This window comes from Pimephales promelas, chromosome 23 (assembly GCF_988280905.1).
Source record: "Pimephales promelas chromosome 23, fPimPro1.hap1.1, whole genome shotgun sequence".
NCBI lineage: Eukaryota > Metazoa > Chordata > Actinopteri > Cypriniformes > Leuciscidae > Pimephales > Pimephales promelas.
Window position 1 is genome coordinate 23,443,972 of NC_142791.1, and position 18,777 is coordinate 23,462,748.

An 18,777-nucleotide genomic window follows, 5' to 3' on the forward strand; every position below is an offset into this window, starting at 1 on the left:
AAAGGGATAGTTCACTTTGAAATTAATTTTTGGTATGTTTTATCTTACCTCAAGGGCATTCAAGATGTAGGTGTCTTTGTTTCCGCAGTATTTTCAATTTTGATATTTTTAGGTCGAACTGTTCTTGTCTGTCAGTCATATAATGGAAGGTCTATGGTCACCACCTCAAAGTGCATGCACAGAGAAGTTCAAATTAAACATGATTTAATGACTCGTAAATGTAAGTACACATTGCAGAGCGGTTTGTGTGTGAAAACGAACTGTATTATTTATATCGTTTTTACGTCTTGTAACCACAGCCACAAAGCGCCCAGTGCCTTCAGATCACTGCACGTGGCTGTGGTTACAAAAGGTAAAAACGAAAATAAATTCTGTTCGTTTTCTCACACCAACCGCTCGTTTCGTGTCTTAGGCCATCAGTGTGTACTTACATTCACGAGTCATTAAATCATGTTTAATTTGGACTTCTCTGTGCATGCTCTTTGAGGTGGTGACCATAGACCTCCATTATATGACTGACAGACAAGAACGGTTTGACCTAAAAATATCAAAATTGAAAATACTGCGGAAACAAAGACACCTACATCTTGGATGCCCTTGAGGTAAGATAAAACATATCAAAAATTAAATTCAAAGTGAACTATCCCTTTAACTCTATATGAAAATGCTATTATCATTTCAATGCACAATCTTTACAAATATTACAGATACTACAATCAGACACCACAAAACGAAAGCTAGGTTTTAAAGCTATACAATCAAAAACTTTTAAATCTTAAAATAATAATAAAAATATACCTCTAATAAAATGTATTTAACATGGTCTTTTTTTAAACTCAACAACATGCATTTAACAGCTGCCTGCTTTATCTATCACTTCACTATTCTTTAATCCCTCCCTATTTTAGCTTGTACTATTCCAAATGATGGCTAAAACTTAATATTACTAGCATTTTTGTGTTTATTGTCCTAATGGTTTGAGAGTCAGACTTGTAACTCAAAAGTTGCGGGTTCGATTCTCAATACTGGCTGGAGTGAATGAACAGCGCTCTCTTCCACGCTCAATACCGCAACTGTGTGTCCACAGTTTAAGTGTGTGTGTGTGTGTTCACTACTCACTGCTCCTAACTTGAATGGGTTAAATGCAGAGTATGGGTTGCCATATTTAACCTTCATATCATGTCACTTTCACTTTAAGATGCATTGCTTCTGCATATTCTTCATATCCATTCACTCAGTTGTAAGTCACTTTAGATAGAAGCGTCTGCTAAATGTGTAAATGTAAATATAACATTCTAATAATAAACTGGATTTAACAGAGGATTATAGTGATATAATTAGATGTAACTATGTTAGTAGTTTTCCTCTCTGTTTGTGCTATATTTATAATGACCCTCTGCATTCCAGACAAATCCATTACATTGTCGCCTCCGTAGTCCAGTATGTGAAACAACAGGTGCAAACCCTTCCATGTCGTCATGCTGGCTATCGAATCATCTACGACCAGCAGTAATGAAAGACAGATCGTTGCCAAGGGCATCAGCTGGTCAAGTTTTCCTAAACAAACCTGCTGGTCTTGGATTCCTATAGCAAATGGGTAAGTTGTTTGGTGCCTTGAGTAGTAAAACATGATGATGGATGTTTCCACACATAATCAAAAACCTGTAGCTCACATCATGACATTCCCTGGAACGTAATTCTCTGCCCTTCTCCTCACAGGATTGGTACTGTAACCCCGAAAGTATTTCTTGCATTCCTTTCTAAGCTAGATTGTTACTAGAATAGAAGCTGGAGGACTCAGAGACTGTCTTTGAGGCACTTCGTGAAGAACCATTGGAAGTGAGATCTATGGATCTCCTTGTGTTCTCCTGAAGGTCTACCTCTCCATTCGGCATGACTGTGGATACTGTGGTCTCCATTCGGCTGGCACGGTAAATGCTGGCTTGCGTCTGAAGATAGCGTGTTGACTTGAGCTCCAGACCTTCATAGGAGCCTCGAGGGACACAAGGACACCAGAAGAACGCCTGTTGGAATCCAGCTCGAAACCTGCACGGATAGATGAGTATTGCGTGATTCGCTTCAAAACCTGAACCTGTTTTCCCCTGAACCAACTCTCACCTGTCATTGAGAAGACAGTAGATGATGGGATTGTACATGGTGGAGCTCATGGCAAGCCACATTATTCCTAAGTACACCTGCTGGATGAAGGGTTCCTCAAATAAGTGAGGAAGGAACTGGTGCAACTGGAAGTAGACATGGTAGGGCAGCCAACAGATGGCGAAGGTGCACACAACGACGATCATCATCTTCACCACCTGCGCAAGTTAAAATGGAAGGAGCTGAAATACGTTATAAACCTAGTCATGTTCCTGTTGAACAGACCAGCAAAGTTGGTCCCTAAGAATGGGATCTAGAGGCGGGTACACACTGTACGATTTAAAACTGTTGCCTGTCAGGATTTTAATTGTCATTCATGTCAGACTGTACTTTTACATCATCAATCCGTGACACGTTTGGTGACTGTAAGCTGCATTACATGCAGGATTTAAATGGCGGCTAGCAAACAAAAACAGTTTCTAGCGTTAAAGAGATAGTTCACTTTGAAATTAATTTTTGGTATGTTTTAGCTTACCTCAAGTAAACTTACTGTTTCCGCAGTAGTTTCAATTTTGATATTTTTAGGTCAAACCGTTCTTGTCTGTCAGTCATATAATTGAGGTCTATGGTCACCACCTCAAATGCATGCACAGACAAGTCCAAATTAAACATGATTTAATGACTCGTAAATGCAAGTACACATTGATGGCCTAAGACACGAAACGGGCGGTTTGTGTGAGAAAACGAACAGCATTTATATCGTTTTTACCTCTTGTAACCACAGCCACGTCCAAGTGATCTGGTACTTTGTGCTTATCCGGGATGTTTAAATCGTCGTAAAAGAAAACAATTACGTATGCTTGCGAGAACTATTCTTCACTTACGAAGAAATCGCTTACGACCGAAGCGCTCGCGCCCTCAGATCACTTGTAGGTGGCTGTGGTTACAAGAGGTAAAAACAATATAAATACTGTTCGTTTTCTCACACAAACCGCTCGTTTCGTGTCTTAGGCCATCAATGTGTACTTACATTTACGAGTCATTAAATCATGTTTAATTTGGGCTTCTCTGTGCATGCTCTTTGAGGTGGTGACCATAGACCTCCATTATATGACTGACAGACAAGAACGGTTATCCTAGGAAAACTCGCACTGCAGAAATATGGCGGAGGTAAAATTTGATTGCAACGGTCAATCAAATCAGCTGTCTGAAAACTAGCGAACAAAGACTTCCGATTTTGGCCTAGGAACAGAGGAATCTTTTTAGGATTCTCAACATTTGTCTCGGACAGACAAATTCGTACAGCGTGAACCCGGCCTAACTAGATATTCCCCAAGGGTTACTATCCATTGAAGCTGGTCTTTTCAGCCATGCAATTGACATTTAAGCTTTTGTGTCACTCTGCATGATGACCTTCCGTTTGGCGGTCAGCTGCTGTCGGTAGCGGTCTGAAGAGTCTCCAGGAATCTCACTAGCCCAGAGACTGCGTCCCACCACCAGGTAAGCACAACCCATGATGAGCAAAGGCAGAAAGTAAATAAGCACAACCACGCAGACATAATACCTGTGAGAGAGAAAGAGACAGAAGACAGCCAGATCGGGAATTAGAATGGGAGAGGCAGCCAACGAACAAGAACAAGACATGAAACCCAAGATGAAAATAGACTCAGAGTTGTTGCGACATATTTTTAAGGGCTGCATTTTTTACACAAATGGATGCCACACACCAACAACTCAGAGTCCCACATGTTTTCTCACATTAGCTCCCACTTAAAAATAACCGCTGGAAAACTTTTTGAATCATGAACTGTGAATGCTCTCAGGATTCAGGCGCTTGCGGCGCTGCCTCTCTTTTGGAGCGCTGTACAATTCAACGTGGTAATTAGGCTTATCTAGAAAGACACTTGTCTCACAGGAGAGGCGGAAAATATACACAGGCCTTTCAAGCGTTAACCAAAACATTCTGCATTTCCTGTCCTGTAACTTAAAGGGATAGTTCACTTTGAAATTAATTTTTGGTATGTTTTAGCTTACCTCAAGGGCATCCAAGATGTAGGTGTCTTTGTTTCCACAGTATTTTCAATTTTGATATTTTTAGATCAAACCGTTCTTGTCTGTCAGTCATATAATGGAGGTCTATGGTCACCACCTCAAAGAGCATGCACAGTGAAGTCCAAATTAAACATGATTTAATGACTAGTAAATGTAAGTACACATTGATGACCTAAGACACGAAACGAGCAGTTTTTGTGAGAAAACGAACAGTATTTATATCGTTTTTACCTCGTGTAATAACAGTCACGTCCAAGTGATCTGAATCAGTTGTGCAATGTCCAACTGAACCGAACTGAATCAGTTTAATGTTACGCCGGAAGTGATCGCTTGCGTGTGACGTCACTCAATATTTACACCGAGATTTCGGAAGTTTTATTTTATTTAGATATACCGAAATCCTCTTCCATTGCGGGTTCCCGTATATCTAAATATGTTCAGTGAAAGGTAAAACTTCCGAAATCTCTGTATAAACAAAGAGTGTCGTAGGCGCGCAAGCGATCACTTCCAGCGCATGCGCAGACCGAAGCGCCCGTGCCGTCAGATCATTTTGTCATGGCTATGATTACAAGAGGTAAAAACGATATAAATACTGTTCGTTTTCTCACACCAACCGCTCGTTTCGTGTCTTAGGCCATCAATGTGTACTTACATTTACGAGTCATTAAATCATGTTTAATTTGGACTTCTCTGTGCATGCTCTTTGAGGTGGTGACCATAGACCTCCATTATGTGACTGACAGACAAGAACGGTTTGACTGAAAAATGTCAAAATTGAAAATACTGCGGAAACAAAGACACATCTTGGATCCCCTTGAGGTAAGATAAAACATATCAAAAATTAATTTCAAAGTGAACTATCCCTTTAAGAAGACAGTCCAAAAAAAAAGCAATGTGAATGCCTTCTTCTCTCTTGTTGTTCTGATTGAACGCGTCTTACAGACATGCTACTTAGAAAGAGCCAAATAAGTTGAGGGGTTTCAAGTTTCCATAACTATCTCAGTGGTGAGAGGTAATTAAATATTTTCCACTTGGTTAATTTCAAAAATGCTTGTAATGTGGTAGGAAATCGTAACAACAAGACGGGTGATTGCACATAAACAAAAATTAGGCTGTGCACGATCCAAAATCCTGCAGATTCCGATGGATCTGTGAGTGCATAAAGAAAACATTAGTAACTTTGAATCTCCCCCTTTCTGTCCCTCTCTCGCAATCCATCATCCTCTCTCTCTCTCTCTCACACACACAAAGGTCTACCAACCAGTTAAAAAGAATCCATTGATCAGTGCTCCTTATCTGGTACATCTTGCTATCTTGTGATACGCAGAATTGGTCTCTCAGAGACTATCTATACCTTTAAAGAATGTTCGGGCAGACAAAAGCTTGAGATACTACCTCAAGAATTGATTCCTGCAAAGTAGGATTGGTGAAGTCTGACAGGTTATGTCACTTAAAAGAGGTAGAGGCGTTCACTGCTTTGGCGTGACAGGGAGAAGCCTGCTGGAAGATTGACTGTACGGGTGGGTGAACGATTAAGCTGTTACGGAAATAAGAGCATGCCGTCGACACCTGACACCTACAGAGCCATTGCAGGAAACCGGCAGGGTCTGGAGTTGGTAGCAATTAGAGTGAGCGGATGTGAAGATCTATCAAAACTCGTTCAGTAGCTGATAAATATGTATTAAGATGCAGGACAGAGCGTATTGCTACTTGGCCACAGTTTAAATATTCATGTCGTAAATCAGACCAAGCCACACACTTTGTACCGGTTCGACCGAATACTGCTGAGAGTGCACCCTATGGTGTTCATAATGTTGTTTTCATTCTGCGTTGGCAGATTTCTCATTGCTATGTTTTAGGGTTTTGCTAAAATAAGCAGTGCTGTCTTGAAAGCTTGTTGCCTTTGCTTAAAGGAGTAGTTCACTTTTGAAAAAACTTTTGCTGATAATTTACTCACCCCCATGTCATCCAAGATGTCCATGTCATTCTTTCTTCAGTCGAAAAGAAATTAAGGTTTTTGATGAAAACATTCCAGATTTTTTCTCCATATAATGCACCTCAGTGGGGTCCAAACGGTCCAAGGTCCAAACGAGAGTTTCAGTGCAAACTGCAAACTGTTCAAAGGGCTTTAAACAATTCCAGATGGTGAATAAGGGTCTTATCATCGCTCACAATCGCTCATTTAATAAATAAATAAAGTTTAAGTTTTATAAGCTCAAATGTTCGCCTTGCTCTGGTCTGTGAGTGTGACGCACATTTATGACTCGAACTCGAACTCTTTTTCTGAGTCATTTGGTTCATTCAACGAACGAATTGACTTGGGAAAAGATTCGTTTGTTTTGATGAACGAGTTCGAACAGGAGAGTCACGAACGTGCATCACAGAACGGAGCAAGGTGAGCATTTGTGCTTATAAAACTTAAACTTTGTTATTTTGTTTTTAAATGAGCGATCGTTTTTCTTGATAAGACCCTTATTCATCATCTGGAATCGTTTAAAGCCCTTTGAACAGTTTGCACTGAAACTGTCTTTTGGACCTTGAGCCGTTTGGTTCCCATTGAAGTCCATTATATGGAGAAAAATCCTGGAATGTTTTCATCAAAAACCTTAATTTCTTTTCGACTGAAGAAAGAAAGACATGGACATCTTGGATGACATGGGGGTGAGTAAATTATCAGCAAAAGTTTTTTTTTTTCAAAAGTGAACTACTCCTATAAGGATGCGAACGTGAGTTGCATTTTTGGGCGAGATTTGAATTGTCTTTGTCTTTTTCATATTATTATTGCAATAGCAGGTGTTTTGAAGTGTGAGTTTGACTGTAGTTTCCAGACGTTTGTGTGGATTTTGACATTTTTGACATGGATTTTAACAAGTTTATCTTACGTCTTTTGAAAATCCCACACGCTGTACTCTGGCCAGTTGATGTAGCACACGACACGTCCTGGCAGCTGAGCGATGCTGGAAAAATAGTACTGGGGGAAAGCCAGGAGCAGCGCCAGGGCCCAGATCACCCCCACCACCAACTTAGTCTCAGCAGACGACAGGCGTTGCTGGAGTGGGTGGATGATAGCCATGTACCTGCAGGGAGGGGGGTAACAAAGGCAATGACCTGCTATTTATGTAAACTCAAAGGAGAATCAGCCACTCGAATTAACCCTAAATTATTTGCCTGGTCCTACTGATTTGGATAGTGGGAGAGATGACTAGTGGAGTTTGTCTTTTTAGTAGGGGTGTAAGGATAACCTCAAGTCACGATTCGATACATATCACTATACTGAACTAGTGATACGATATTATTGCGATACTACAAGACATGATAAAAGATCAAGAAAAAACGTACTATTGATTAAAATGCTATATTTGGTATTACATTGTGGGTGGTAATGAATAGGCTTGGACTTAGGACATTAGTGACACCAGAATAAACACATTCATGATTCTGAAGCTGAAAATACAGCTTAAAATAACAAATTATTGTAGATGAATATGCTTACACACGTTCACTGACTAGATATATTTGAAATAATGTAGGCCAATTTTTACTGGCAACATCAGACATTTGGCATCATCAGGACCCACAAATATTCCCCCATTGCATTCATACTCAACATTATATAGTAATTTAAAGGGTTAGTTCTCCCAAAAATGAAAATTCTGTCAGTATTTACTCACCCTCATGTTGTTCCAACCCCAATTATACTAGTTTAACTGACTAGGCGCTCAAGGAAATAAAGTCGTTTTTTTTTTCGCACAAAAAGTATTCTCGTTGTTTGATAAAGTTAAGATTGAGCCACTGTAGTCACTTGGACTATTTTAACGATGTCTTTAATAACTTTTCGAGGCCGGCAAGTTTCAATCCCTCAAGAAGCCTATGGACTGTGTAGGAGTGATCCAGCTCTCAGATTTCATCAAAAATATCTTAATTCGTGTTCTGAAGATGAACGAAGGTCTTACGGGGTTGGAACAACATGAGGGTGAGTAAATACTGACATAATTGTCATTTTTGGGTGAATTAACCCTTTAATGAAGTACTGACACTAAAACTCTGTGAACTTGATTTTTTTTCTCACACAGTAATTTAAATTTTGGTTATACTATCCATGATACAAATTGGCACTATCCACGATACATATTGTTGCATTTTTGTATTGCGATATATTGTGACACCACTGAATTTTAGTGGGTTGGGTCTTTCACCACAGCAATTGTAGAAAGGATGCAGCTTCGTTTTATGATCTTTGCTTTCTACACAGGTTTGAATTTTCAGGTTTCAATTTCATCCTCCCAAAAAACAGCACAGCTGTGGTATACAGTTATGGTTACAATGCTATTTCTATTTTAAAATGTTTAAAAATTTAAGGAATTTAATGAATGTAATGAATGAAGTCTCCAGTCTTCAGTGTCACATGATCCTTCAGAGTTTTTGCTGCTAAACATTTTGGGAACAATGATGCAAACATTTTGTGGTAAGATTAAAACAAGAGAAATTCATTTTTTTATTCATCAAGGAAGCATTAAATTGATCAAAAGTGACTGAAGAAATTTGTAAAAATCTATTTCTATTTAATAAATGCTTTAATATGCATGCAAATAAATTGCATTTTTGATCTTTTAATCAAAGAATCCTAAAAAAAATACAATATGTTAATAATAAAAAATGTTTCTTTTGGAGCAAATCAGCATATTAGATCATGTAACACTTAAGACTGGAGTAATAGGAATGGGAATCACAGGAATAAATGACAGTTTACAATATAGTCAAATAAAAAACAGTGATTTTAACTTGTAATCAAATTCAACAAAATTAATGTTTGTACTGTATTTTTGATTAAATAAATGCAGCCTTGGTGAGCATAAGAGACTTCTTTTAAAAAAACATTACAAAATTGTAATGTTTCCAAACTTTTTACACATACTCTTGTTTAGCCACATTTAATTTAATTTTGATTCATCTGCCATTTCAAAAAACGATTTACTTCTCCTTTCAGGCTTAAAACCTTCTCTAAAGAAAAGACATGGAGCAAAGATAAAGGAGAACATGTCTTAGAGACAGTTAATCCTTACAAAATAGTTCTGTGTCATATTCAATTCGCATTTATGTGTATAGCCATTTTCACAATACACATAGTTTCAAAGCAGCTTTACGATAAAGTGGTCTGTCATCAGAGGTGACTGTCCAATATGTATATATTATGGAAATTCATGTGGTATTTATATTGGCTTGGTTATTTTAAGAATACAATAGGTTATACAACAAAAAACAAACATGGGTAACAGTTTATAGTGTCCTTGTTACACATGTTGCATGTATTTACTACAGTAATAACTATAAATTATGCATAAATACAAACCCTAACCTGTCAATGTATAATTACACTGTAACAGGGACGCATTACAATAAAGCGTAACCAAAACATGTAACCATTTGTAAGTGTAGGCTACATAAATAGCTCACCTGTCCAGGGCTATTGCCGTCATTGAGTAAATACTTGCGAACACAGCTGCTATTGGAAAGAAGTTGTGAAATCTGCAGTAAACAAGTCCAAAATACCATTCGTTGTGCACTGCATACACAAAGTTAATAACGGTGTTGAAAGCCGACATAGACGCCTCTGCGAACGCGAGATTCACCAGAAAATAGTTGGTAACTGTTCTCATGCGCTGATGCGCTAAAATGATCCAGATAACGGTGATATTTCCAACAACTGACACCAGAACTATACAGCAATATGCGATGGCCCACAAAACTATCTGCCAAACTGGCTGAACGAACTGGTTCAAGAACACGTCTGTGTCATTGACCAATGAACCGTTGGTTCCGTTTGCGCTTGAGTTTTGCGAAGTGATGTAGAGAGGATCCATGATCCATAAATCATCAGAGAAAAAGCATTTCAGCAAAGAAAAGTTTAGGTTTTGTTGTTTTAAAATGGGATTAGAAATCCAAATGAAATTTCAGTGTTATTTTCCCAGCCTCTTCGGTTTGGTATATGCTGCAGGTTGAATCGCCAGCGCGTACTCTGCGCGCCTTTCCAAACGTGACCGCGCAGTCTAGAAACAGTGTTGAGAGCGCGCGCTGCATCTTTCCAGTCACGCGCCAGTGAACACGCGCATCCTCCTTACTGACAAATGTCACTGTTTGACAACAAAAAGTAGACTAATAATAATATCAGTTTAAATTCGAGCAGGTAAAACAAACAAAAAACTCGTATGTCAAAATAAGAACAGTCATCTTTCTGCGCAGGATATTTTCATGTCCTCTTCATATCTAAATGTATGGATAAAATAAATTCACATTTTAAAATATAGAAATCATATTAGTTTATCGATTAAGTCAACATGGGATGAATTTTATGTGAATTGTAATCTTAAAAAATCAAATATAGCCTATTAAGTGCATATCTGAAAGGGCAAGCCTTGTGGATTTGTTGTCCGAAGAGGGACAAACCACATAAGCCTATATCTGTGACAGGGCGTTAAGGCTCATTGATGCACAAAGGCAATCCCGTCTGGTTTGAACTGATAGAAGGTCTACTGTGGCACAAGTCACACAATTTTTAGTTGTCCGATGAGTCCACACTTTCGTGTGGACTCATTGGAAAATCGAATGATTTTGTGTTTGTTATTTTATTACACTGTTGACTAAAAGGCTGGGCAACATAAAGAAAATAGCGGAATTAATAGAACAATAATAGAACAATCAATATAAAACTACAGAATATTGTGAATATCGAATATTGTTGAAAATGAAGATTAATGTGCCAAAACATCACCAATATGCAATTTCACTCCTGCTGAAAAACTAGCCAAGAAGTACTTACGTATGTGTTCCATCAACTAGTTCCCCATCTGAATGAGTTTTTGTGCCATGTGATAGAGCATCTCTTATACCATTGATAGGCTTAACTTGTGAAATACTTGCATAATTTACTACCATTTACCTTTTTAATGTTATAGTCCTAGAATTAAAACATGCAAACTGCTATGGTAGCCTATTCTTATTTAACAAAAGCCAAAAACAATGCCATTTTTGTTCTAAATTTAGCCCGGCTATGATATCAACTGATGGCTAAATCAAGTATTCTTTTTAAGAAAAATGTTAGTTTTTCCATCCTGAAAGTGCCGTTTTCAGAATCTGTTAACGTTTAACCTTTGGCCAACAGCAAGGTCACTGCGTGCATAAATCAAGATGTTCACAGGTGGACAATATGGGGACTGGATCAATGCACAATCCTTGAGCTGCTGCAGGATCTGCGATTAGGTGAGCTGGACGGAGGGGTTTCATTGACAAACAATTTTTCACTGCAAAACATCTTAATGCCTGAAATTATTTTCTTAAAATTAGGTCATAAATCAAAATCAGAAAAATTGTGTCGAAAAAAAAAGAATGCGTCTGCAATGAAGACGCAGACGCAGAGGAATCCAATTGCAGCTTTATTGAGAATGGTCAACAGGCAAGGTAGATCAACAGCAGACAGGATCAATGGAGGGAGCAAAGAACAGGACGAGGTCACAGGCAAAAGGTCAGGGAAGGCAGCAAAAGGCAAAGACCAATCCGGGTCAAGACAGGCAGAGAATGATCAGAGGTCGAGGTACACAGTCCTAGGTACACTTGGAATTGTAAGCTGGGGCAATACAATACTTTGCAAAGAAGTGGCTTTTATGTGTGTGTAAATGAAGTGCAGGTGTGTGTGCAATCAGTGCAGTGCAGGTGTATCATGTTTGGTGTAATCAGTCCAGGGAGGTGTTTGATGGGAAATGTAGTCCAAGTAAACCTAGGAAGTGTGTGGCTAATCAAGAGTTCAGGGGGGTGGTGAAGAGGAGGTGGTCTTGGGGGAGGGAAGAAGGGCCAGGTCCATGCAGGGGAACGGGGACCAGGGCATGCAATTGTCCCATTGTGGAGCTTGGGTGTACCTTGGTCGTGGAGCATGGGTGGAGCCGGCTGTGCAGGCAACCAGAATGGGCCGACTGATTCAAGGTGATAGAAGAGCAACTTTGACTGAAATAACCACTCGTTACAACTGAGGTATGCAGCAAAGCATTTGAGAAGCCACAACACACACAACCTTGAGGCGGATAGGCTACAACAGCAGAAGACCCCACCGGGTACCACTCATCTCCACTACAAATAGGAAAAAGAGGCTACAATTCGCAAGAGCTCATCAAAATTGGACAGTTGAAGACTGGAAAAATGTTGCCTGGTCTGATGAGTCTCGATTTCTTTTGAGACATTCAGATGGTAGAGTCAGAATTTGGTGTAAACAGAATGAGAACATGGATCCATCATGCCTTGTTACCACTGTGCAGGCTGGTGGTGGTGGTGTAATGGTGTGGGGGATGTTTTCTTGGCTCACTTTAGGCCCCTTAGTGCCAATTGGGCATTGTTTAAATCCATCCAAATCCATGTCAATCCCTTTATGGCCACCATACCCATCCTCTGACGGCTACTTCCAGCAGGATAATGCACCATGTCACAAAGCTTGAATCATTTCAAATTGGTTTCTTGAACATGACAATGAGTTCACTGTAGTAAAATGGCCCCACAGTCACCAGATCTCAACCCAATAGAGCATCTTTGGGATGTGGTGGAACGGGAGCTTCGTGCCCTGGATGTGCATCCCACAAATCTCCATCAACTGCAAGATGCTCCTATCAATATGGGCCAACATTTCTAAAGAATGCTTTCAGCACCTTGTTGAATCAATGCCACGTAGAATTAAGGCAGTTCTGAAGGCGAAAGGGGGTCAAACACAATATTAGTATGGTGTTCCTAACAATCCTTTAGGTGCGTGTATATTACATGCTCTGCTGCCAAACTGTCTTTTGAATGAAACATAATGTTGCTTCATTCTGCTACTGTAACTGCTTTTCACTATAGAAATATTCTCTATAACCATTTATTATGAAGAGAGGGGCCAAAATGTAAAAGTAGAAACATGAAGATGCTTTGCGTTTACGTTATGGGATCAAAATAAGAACACACATCGTGCTGTCAGAAGCATTCAGGGGTCGTTTGAAATGGTCTGGTGTTGTTTTGATTGGGTGAATGTTCTCGACCAGATCAGCAGCGGTGTTTTATCCGTTGATTTGTTTGTTTTGGTCCCACTCTTTGCACCTGTTCAGTCCCTCCCAGGTGGCTCCAAGTGTCCAAAAAAAAAACCAAATGTGAGCGATCAGAATTGACAGCAGGGAAATGGAAATTCAATTTCACACGTCACCTGCTACTCGCTAGAATACAACCCTGCAGAATGAAGGAAAGAGAAACAAATATCTTCATCTCGAAACATGTCGGAGGCTTGACCGATAATAATTTCATCCTGCAATATACAGTTTCTTTTCTATTAGCGCTGTTGTTTTAGAATTAAATCCGGAGAATACATGAATATGTAAAATGTTGGCCTGTAAAATGCTTGACCCTGGAGTCATGGTGGGTAATTGGGTTTTAGAGAGGCTGCTTTGCAGAAAACTCATTCACATGGTAGAATTGCCTTGAAGGCATGCAACGAATAGAAACGAGGTGCATGTTGAGGAATTGTTTTCAACAGTGAGTGACTGATAATCAATACAGCCCATGCCGTCTCATATGATTAAACTGTAGAAGAATGCATTTATTTGTCATTGCCACAAAAAAATAATCAATGATTAATTAATATATTAGACTTGTTCTATGTTTTAAACCTTATTGCATGAATTAATAATGTTTTATATCTTCTCCACAGATATCTCCACTGATTGGAAACCATGATTTGTCATCAAAGTCGGTGAGTTTCATAAAAAACAACCTAATATACATAAGCCTGAATCTTGTTTGGGACGGGGTTTTTTTGTCATAGGAACGGACCCAAACATCATAAATTTCAATCACATTAAGGGTCGTGTCAAGAGCTCAGCTGCCGTAATTATTTGGCAAAATTATTTATTCATTCATTTAAAGACGATCTCTGATGATCCCATAACAAGCGAGGGCGACGCACAACACGGCTGGACCAGGTGAGCATTAACAGGCCGCCATGCACACGTGATCTTCAAAAATGAAATGACAATTTTAATTTCATACAGAAATTGGATGTACTTGCTCCATATCAGTATTCATATAAATTAAATTGGATTTGAAGAGTGTTTTCCTCTTCAAATCCATGCAATTATGCCTGTTTCAGTGAGTGAACAAACAGATACAAATATTAGCATTCTTCTCACATAAACTATAAACAAATGATCAGTTGTTCTCGTTAAAGTCACCATGAAATTAAAATGGACAATTCTTGTTTTTTTATTGAACATTGCAGTATTTATTATAAATGATTCATCACACATGCACATCATTATTATCTTTGATCAAAATAACTTCCCCTCCTCATACAGTGTCTTCTCTTCTCTGATGACGCGTTTACTGTCGCAAGGGCGAGACAACCCGTCAATCACATGAGATCGACCAATAGAAAACCACAACCATCCAATCAATTCCTGATGGACAAAATCAAGTCCCGTCCTACATTTTTTCTTGTTTGAGAAGCCGTTTCACTCCGATATACGTCACAATAGGGAAGAATTTCATGCCGTCTTCAGAAGTGTAATTCAGCTTTGTAATGACTTGTTGCATAAAAATATAACAGCTTATCATGTTTTATATTTTTTGGCATGTTGTAATGTAGCTAAAAAATATTTATTTAATTGCATCATGATTGCTGCCAGACAACAGCCAATCCGATATTTGCCAGCAAATAATTAACTCCGTTTGATAACTAAACGTAAATGAATAAATATAATACAAGAATCCACTCAACATTTACTAGAATGAGAAACCGAGAAACGTCTTTGACAAATGAGACTAAATATGTTGTTCAGTCAGTTGTGGTTTCATTTCAGTAATCAGTGATTTCTAGAAATTTGGGGGGAAAAAGCAAAAGACTAATTTATCACTTTTATAGTCAACAAACTCATTGACAATGCCTGAGATAATATACAGTGTAGTTTAAAAGTCTGAAACTACATTGAAAATCTGGGATTCAAAGTCTAAATTGCATTTGGACATAAAGAGAGGTTTTGGGAATTTTGAAAAGTTTAAAGCAAAGAAATGGTATGATGTAAAATTAAGATAAAGTTCACTACCAATCAAAGGTTTGGGGTCAGTAATAGTTTAAAAAATATATATATTCTTTGATTCAGCAAGGATGCATTGATTTTATCAAAAGTATAGACATTTATCAAGTCAAGTCACCTTTATATTTTATTTATAGTGTACAGATTGTTTCATAGCAGCTTTACAATGATTAAACCGGAAAATAATGATCAATGATGCAAACAGAGTTCAATTCTGCTGTGAAGCTGCTCTAAAAAATGATAATAGTGCCATTATTCAACTGAAATCAGTTTAGTTTATTTCAAATTGTAAGCATATTGGATGATATCACTGCTTTTACGATTTTATAAATCAAATAAATGTAGCCTTGGTGAGCTTTTAAAGGGGTGGTTGATTGCGATTTCACTTTTTTCATTTTAAATAGTGTGTAATGTTGCTGTTGGTGCATGAACAGTATCTGCAAAGTTGCAGCGGTGAAAGTTCAATTTGAGCAGAGATATCGTCTTTTAAAAATCAGGAAGTTTAATGCCTACAAAAACGACTCGATGGGACAACAGCTGGGCTTTAGACGTCACTAACCCACACATTTACATCAACCCTCCCTCCGGAATGTGCAAAAAAGGGCATGGCTCTGCGGCTCGTCGAGTGTGTTGTGTTCACCCAGGCCAGCTGTCAGGTCTTCTGTGTTCGAGCATCCCACGGACGCTGTATTTCGTCAACAATGGATACAATATATGTTTGATTATGTCCCTGAAAATGACGATCGTAATCTAGCTCTCTGTGCTGCGCATTTTACGGACAGCTTCCAGAATTCAATGCCAGATTCAACAAGAAACTGTTACTAAAACATGAAGCAGTTCCAACTTTAAAACCAGAGGCAGCAGTTGTTGGGCCACAACCTGTGAGTAGGCTAAGACTTCATCATTTTATAGGTATTTGCATGTATAATTTCAGACGTAGCCTTGTGTTTTAGTTTTATCAAATGCCAGCGCTGGTTTTATAGCCACTTAGTTATGCTATTTCGTGTCTACGACAAACCCGTACAAACATTTTGGACCTGAATTTTGTATATGTACTAATGTTGTAAATGTATATTTCATGTATATATACTATGGTGTTATTTTTCGATTTGGTTAAGAATGTAAACCAGCGCCAACGCTGTTTGTGTATATAGTAGCCATGCTACTTTGTGTAAGACAAACGTGTATAAAGTAAAAAATATATATAGGCAAATTACCATTCAGAAACGTTTTGTAAGAGCCGTGTGTGGTGAGGTTCTGCTTGCCTCTCATCGTCGCCGCTTTCTGGGTCTGATTCGGCCTCATACTGATACTGCAGTATCGACACCATTATTTACATTTGACAGGAACAACACATGCAACTTCGCCCGTAAAGTAAACAACACACCGGCCCAAACTAACCAATCTGAGCCCACTGCCTGTTTCTGAGGGAGTGGTGTCATAGAATCAGGAGGATGTAAACCGGTCATTCTAATGACAGAGGAGAAAGCAGCTTACAATAGAGCATAGACGTATACACTAGACCTCACCTTGGGGTTCTAAGCATGCGTCAAAACCGCCGCCATCTTGGAACAGGGGTCTTGTTATAGGAAGTAGCTAGGTAACGCTGCTATCTCTGCTTTTACTTCGAATTCATTGATGGTGGCGGACTTTTGTGCAGCGTATGATGTTCACGGATGAAATCTGAACTAGGAAGAATGTTTTTTTTAAAAAATAATAAAAAAATTCTTTCTGTAATCAATGATAAATACATGTCTGACCGTTGGAACAAACCAAAAAAACAAGAAAAATCGCATTCATGATGATTTAATGGTGATATTATTTCCGTTAGACCTGTGTCTGCTGCATTGACGCTGATGCATTAAAGTGGAGGGGCTCCCCTGTTTCAAGATGGCGGCTCTATTGACGCATTCGTTCCAATGAACTGCCGTAGACAAGGTGAGGTCTAGTGTATATGTCTATGACAATAGAGTGCCGAAGTTATGACGTCACTCTGTAGGCCAAAACGCTGAAGTGAGTTAGCATTTTAGCTGTACGGTTCCCTCGCTCTAAAGCCTATGGGATTTTTGAATGGGTTTCTGCTAAATCGCCTGAAATAAGGTCTGTGGTGAACAAAGCCTCTAAATATTTTCACGTTTTTATTTATAACATAGAACACACAGTTATAACCTGCTTGTGGTTTTTTAAACTTTATTGTGTCTGATTGTGTTTTTTAAAATCTTTATATAGGCTTCAAAATTTATAAATTTTGGATTCACTTGTAAAGATTATCTTGCTAGACAAAACGTGTAAGGGTCACAACCCTTTGTTAAACACAGATCTTATTTTTTGCGATTTTCCAAAAGTCTATACTCTATAGAGAGCCGAAGTGATGACGTCACTTTGTAGGACAACCCGGAAGTTAGCGGCGCATGGGTTCCCTCTATCTAAAAGCTATGCATTTTCCCCATAGACTTTTGTAAAATCGCAAAAAATAAGATCTGTGTTCATCAAAGAGTTGTGACCCTTACACGTTTTGTCTATCAAGATAATCTTTACAAGTTAATCAAAAAATGTATACATTTTGAAGCCTATATAAAGTTTTTAAAAAACATAGCAGACACAATAAAGTTTTAAAAAAACACAAGCTGGTTATAACTGTGTGTTCTATGTCATAAATCAAAACGTGAAAATATTTAGAGGATTTGTTCACCACAGACCTTATTTCAGGTGATTTAGCAAAAACCCATTCAAAAATCCCATAGGCTTTAGAGCGAGGGAACCGGGAGGTCTAAAATGCTAACTCACTTCCGCGTTTTGGCCTACAGAGTGATGTCGTAAATTCGGCACTCTATAAAGGTGAAATTTATGAAAAATAAATGTTTTTTTCTTTTTTAAAAAGAAAAAACACGAAAACATGTTAAATTGCACCCCATAAACACAATCATGCAAAGAAAAAAAAACCTTTAAAAACATTCAAACTTACCAAAATTAGTGACATTGATCATGTGACTATTTGTCCAGATGGTCCGATGCTTCCATTGAATCTCAAGATGCACTTTGGAACATTCTCAAAAAGAATTTCTAAAAAATTGTATTATATTTTAAATGAAAAAAGAAGCATTTTCATTAGTGGTCTCTCTCAGACTTTTGGACTTCCACAAATAAAAGAATTCATTATGAAGCTCTCGGCTGTCTGGCAGATCCTTCCTAAACGGTTCCTTGATTTCTTTCAGATCGCAGATGAAATTTGAGGTCTTCAGATCTGCTGCTGGCGGAAAAAGATGGTCGATTTTATGTGCCAACAAGATTTCACAACAAGTTTTATCATCCCTCGGCTTGCCAAAAGTTTCAGGTATGCCAAAAAACTGATTTGGGTGGGAAATGGATGTAAATATATTACAATATTTTGAACAGAGCTGAAAGTGCTACACTCTTCCTGGTAACGTTAGCTGAAAATATTACAGAATTAGCCTAAAAGTATATAAAAAAAAAAAATTTGCATGATTTTGTTGACAGTTTGACCTCTAGACCGTGGAGTGTTTATGCATGC

General features: G+C 38.5%; 2 protein-coding genes across 6 annotated transcripts in view; one reads left to right on the forward strand and one right to left on the reverse strand.

The window, feature by feature from the left end:
* Positions 1 to 590: 590 nt before the first annotated feature.
* Positions 591 to 10,199, reverse strand: tacr1b (tachykinin receptor 1b). The gene is made up of 5 exons (XM_039677015.2): positions 9,604 to 10,199; positions 7,032 to 7,226; positions 3,511 to 3,661; positions 2,119 to 2,315; positions 591 to 2,046 (listed from the first exon to the last, which is right to left on the reverse strand). Exons 1-5 carry the CDS (start codon positions 10,008 to 10,010, stop codon positions 1,761 to 1,763), a joined length of 1,236 nt encoding a protein of 411 aa, XP_039532949.1. The 5' UTR covers positions 10,011 to 10,199; the 3' UTR covers positions 591 to 1,760.
* An 8,262-nt stretch (positions 10,200 to 18,461) lies between these two features.
* The window catches only part of slc4a5b (solute carrier family 4 member 5b), a 56,476-nt gene continuing 56,160 nt past the window's right edge, over positions 18,462 to 18,777 (forward strand). For 2 of the 5 annotated variants that reach the window (XM_089126534.1, XM_089126533.1), the window contains exon 1: positions 18,464 to 18,579. The gene's annotated coding sequence lies outside the window, so the exon portion shown is untranslated. Of the gene's footprint in view, positions 18,580 to 18,777 lie in introns of all 5 variants that reach the window. The other 3 variants (XM_039677004.2, XM_039677006.2, XM_089126535.1) reach the window with 3 other exon arrangements.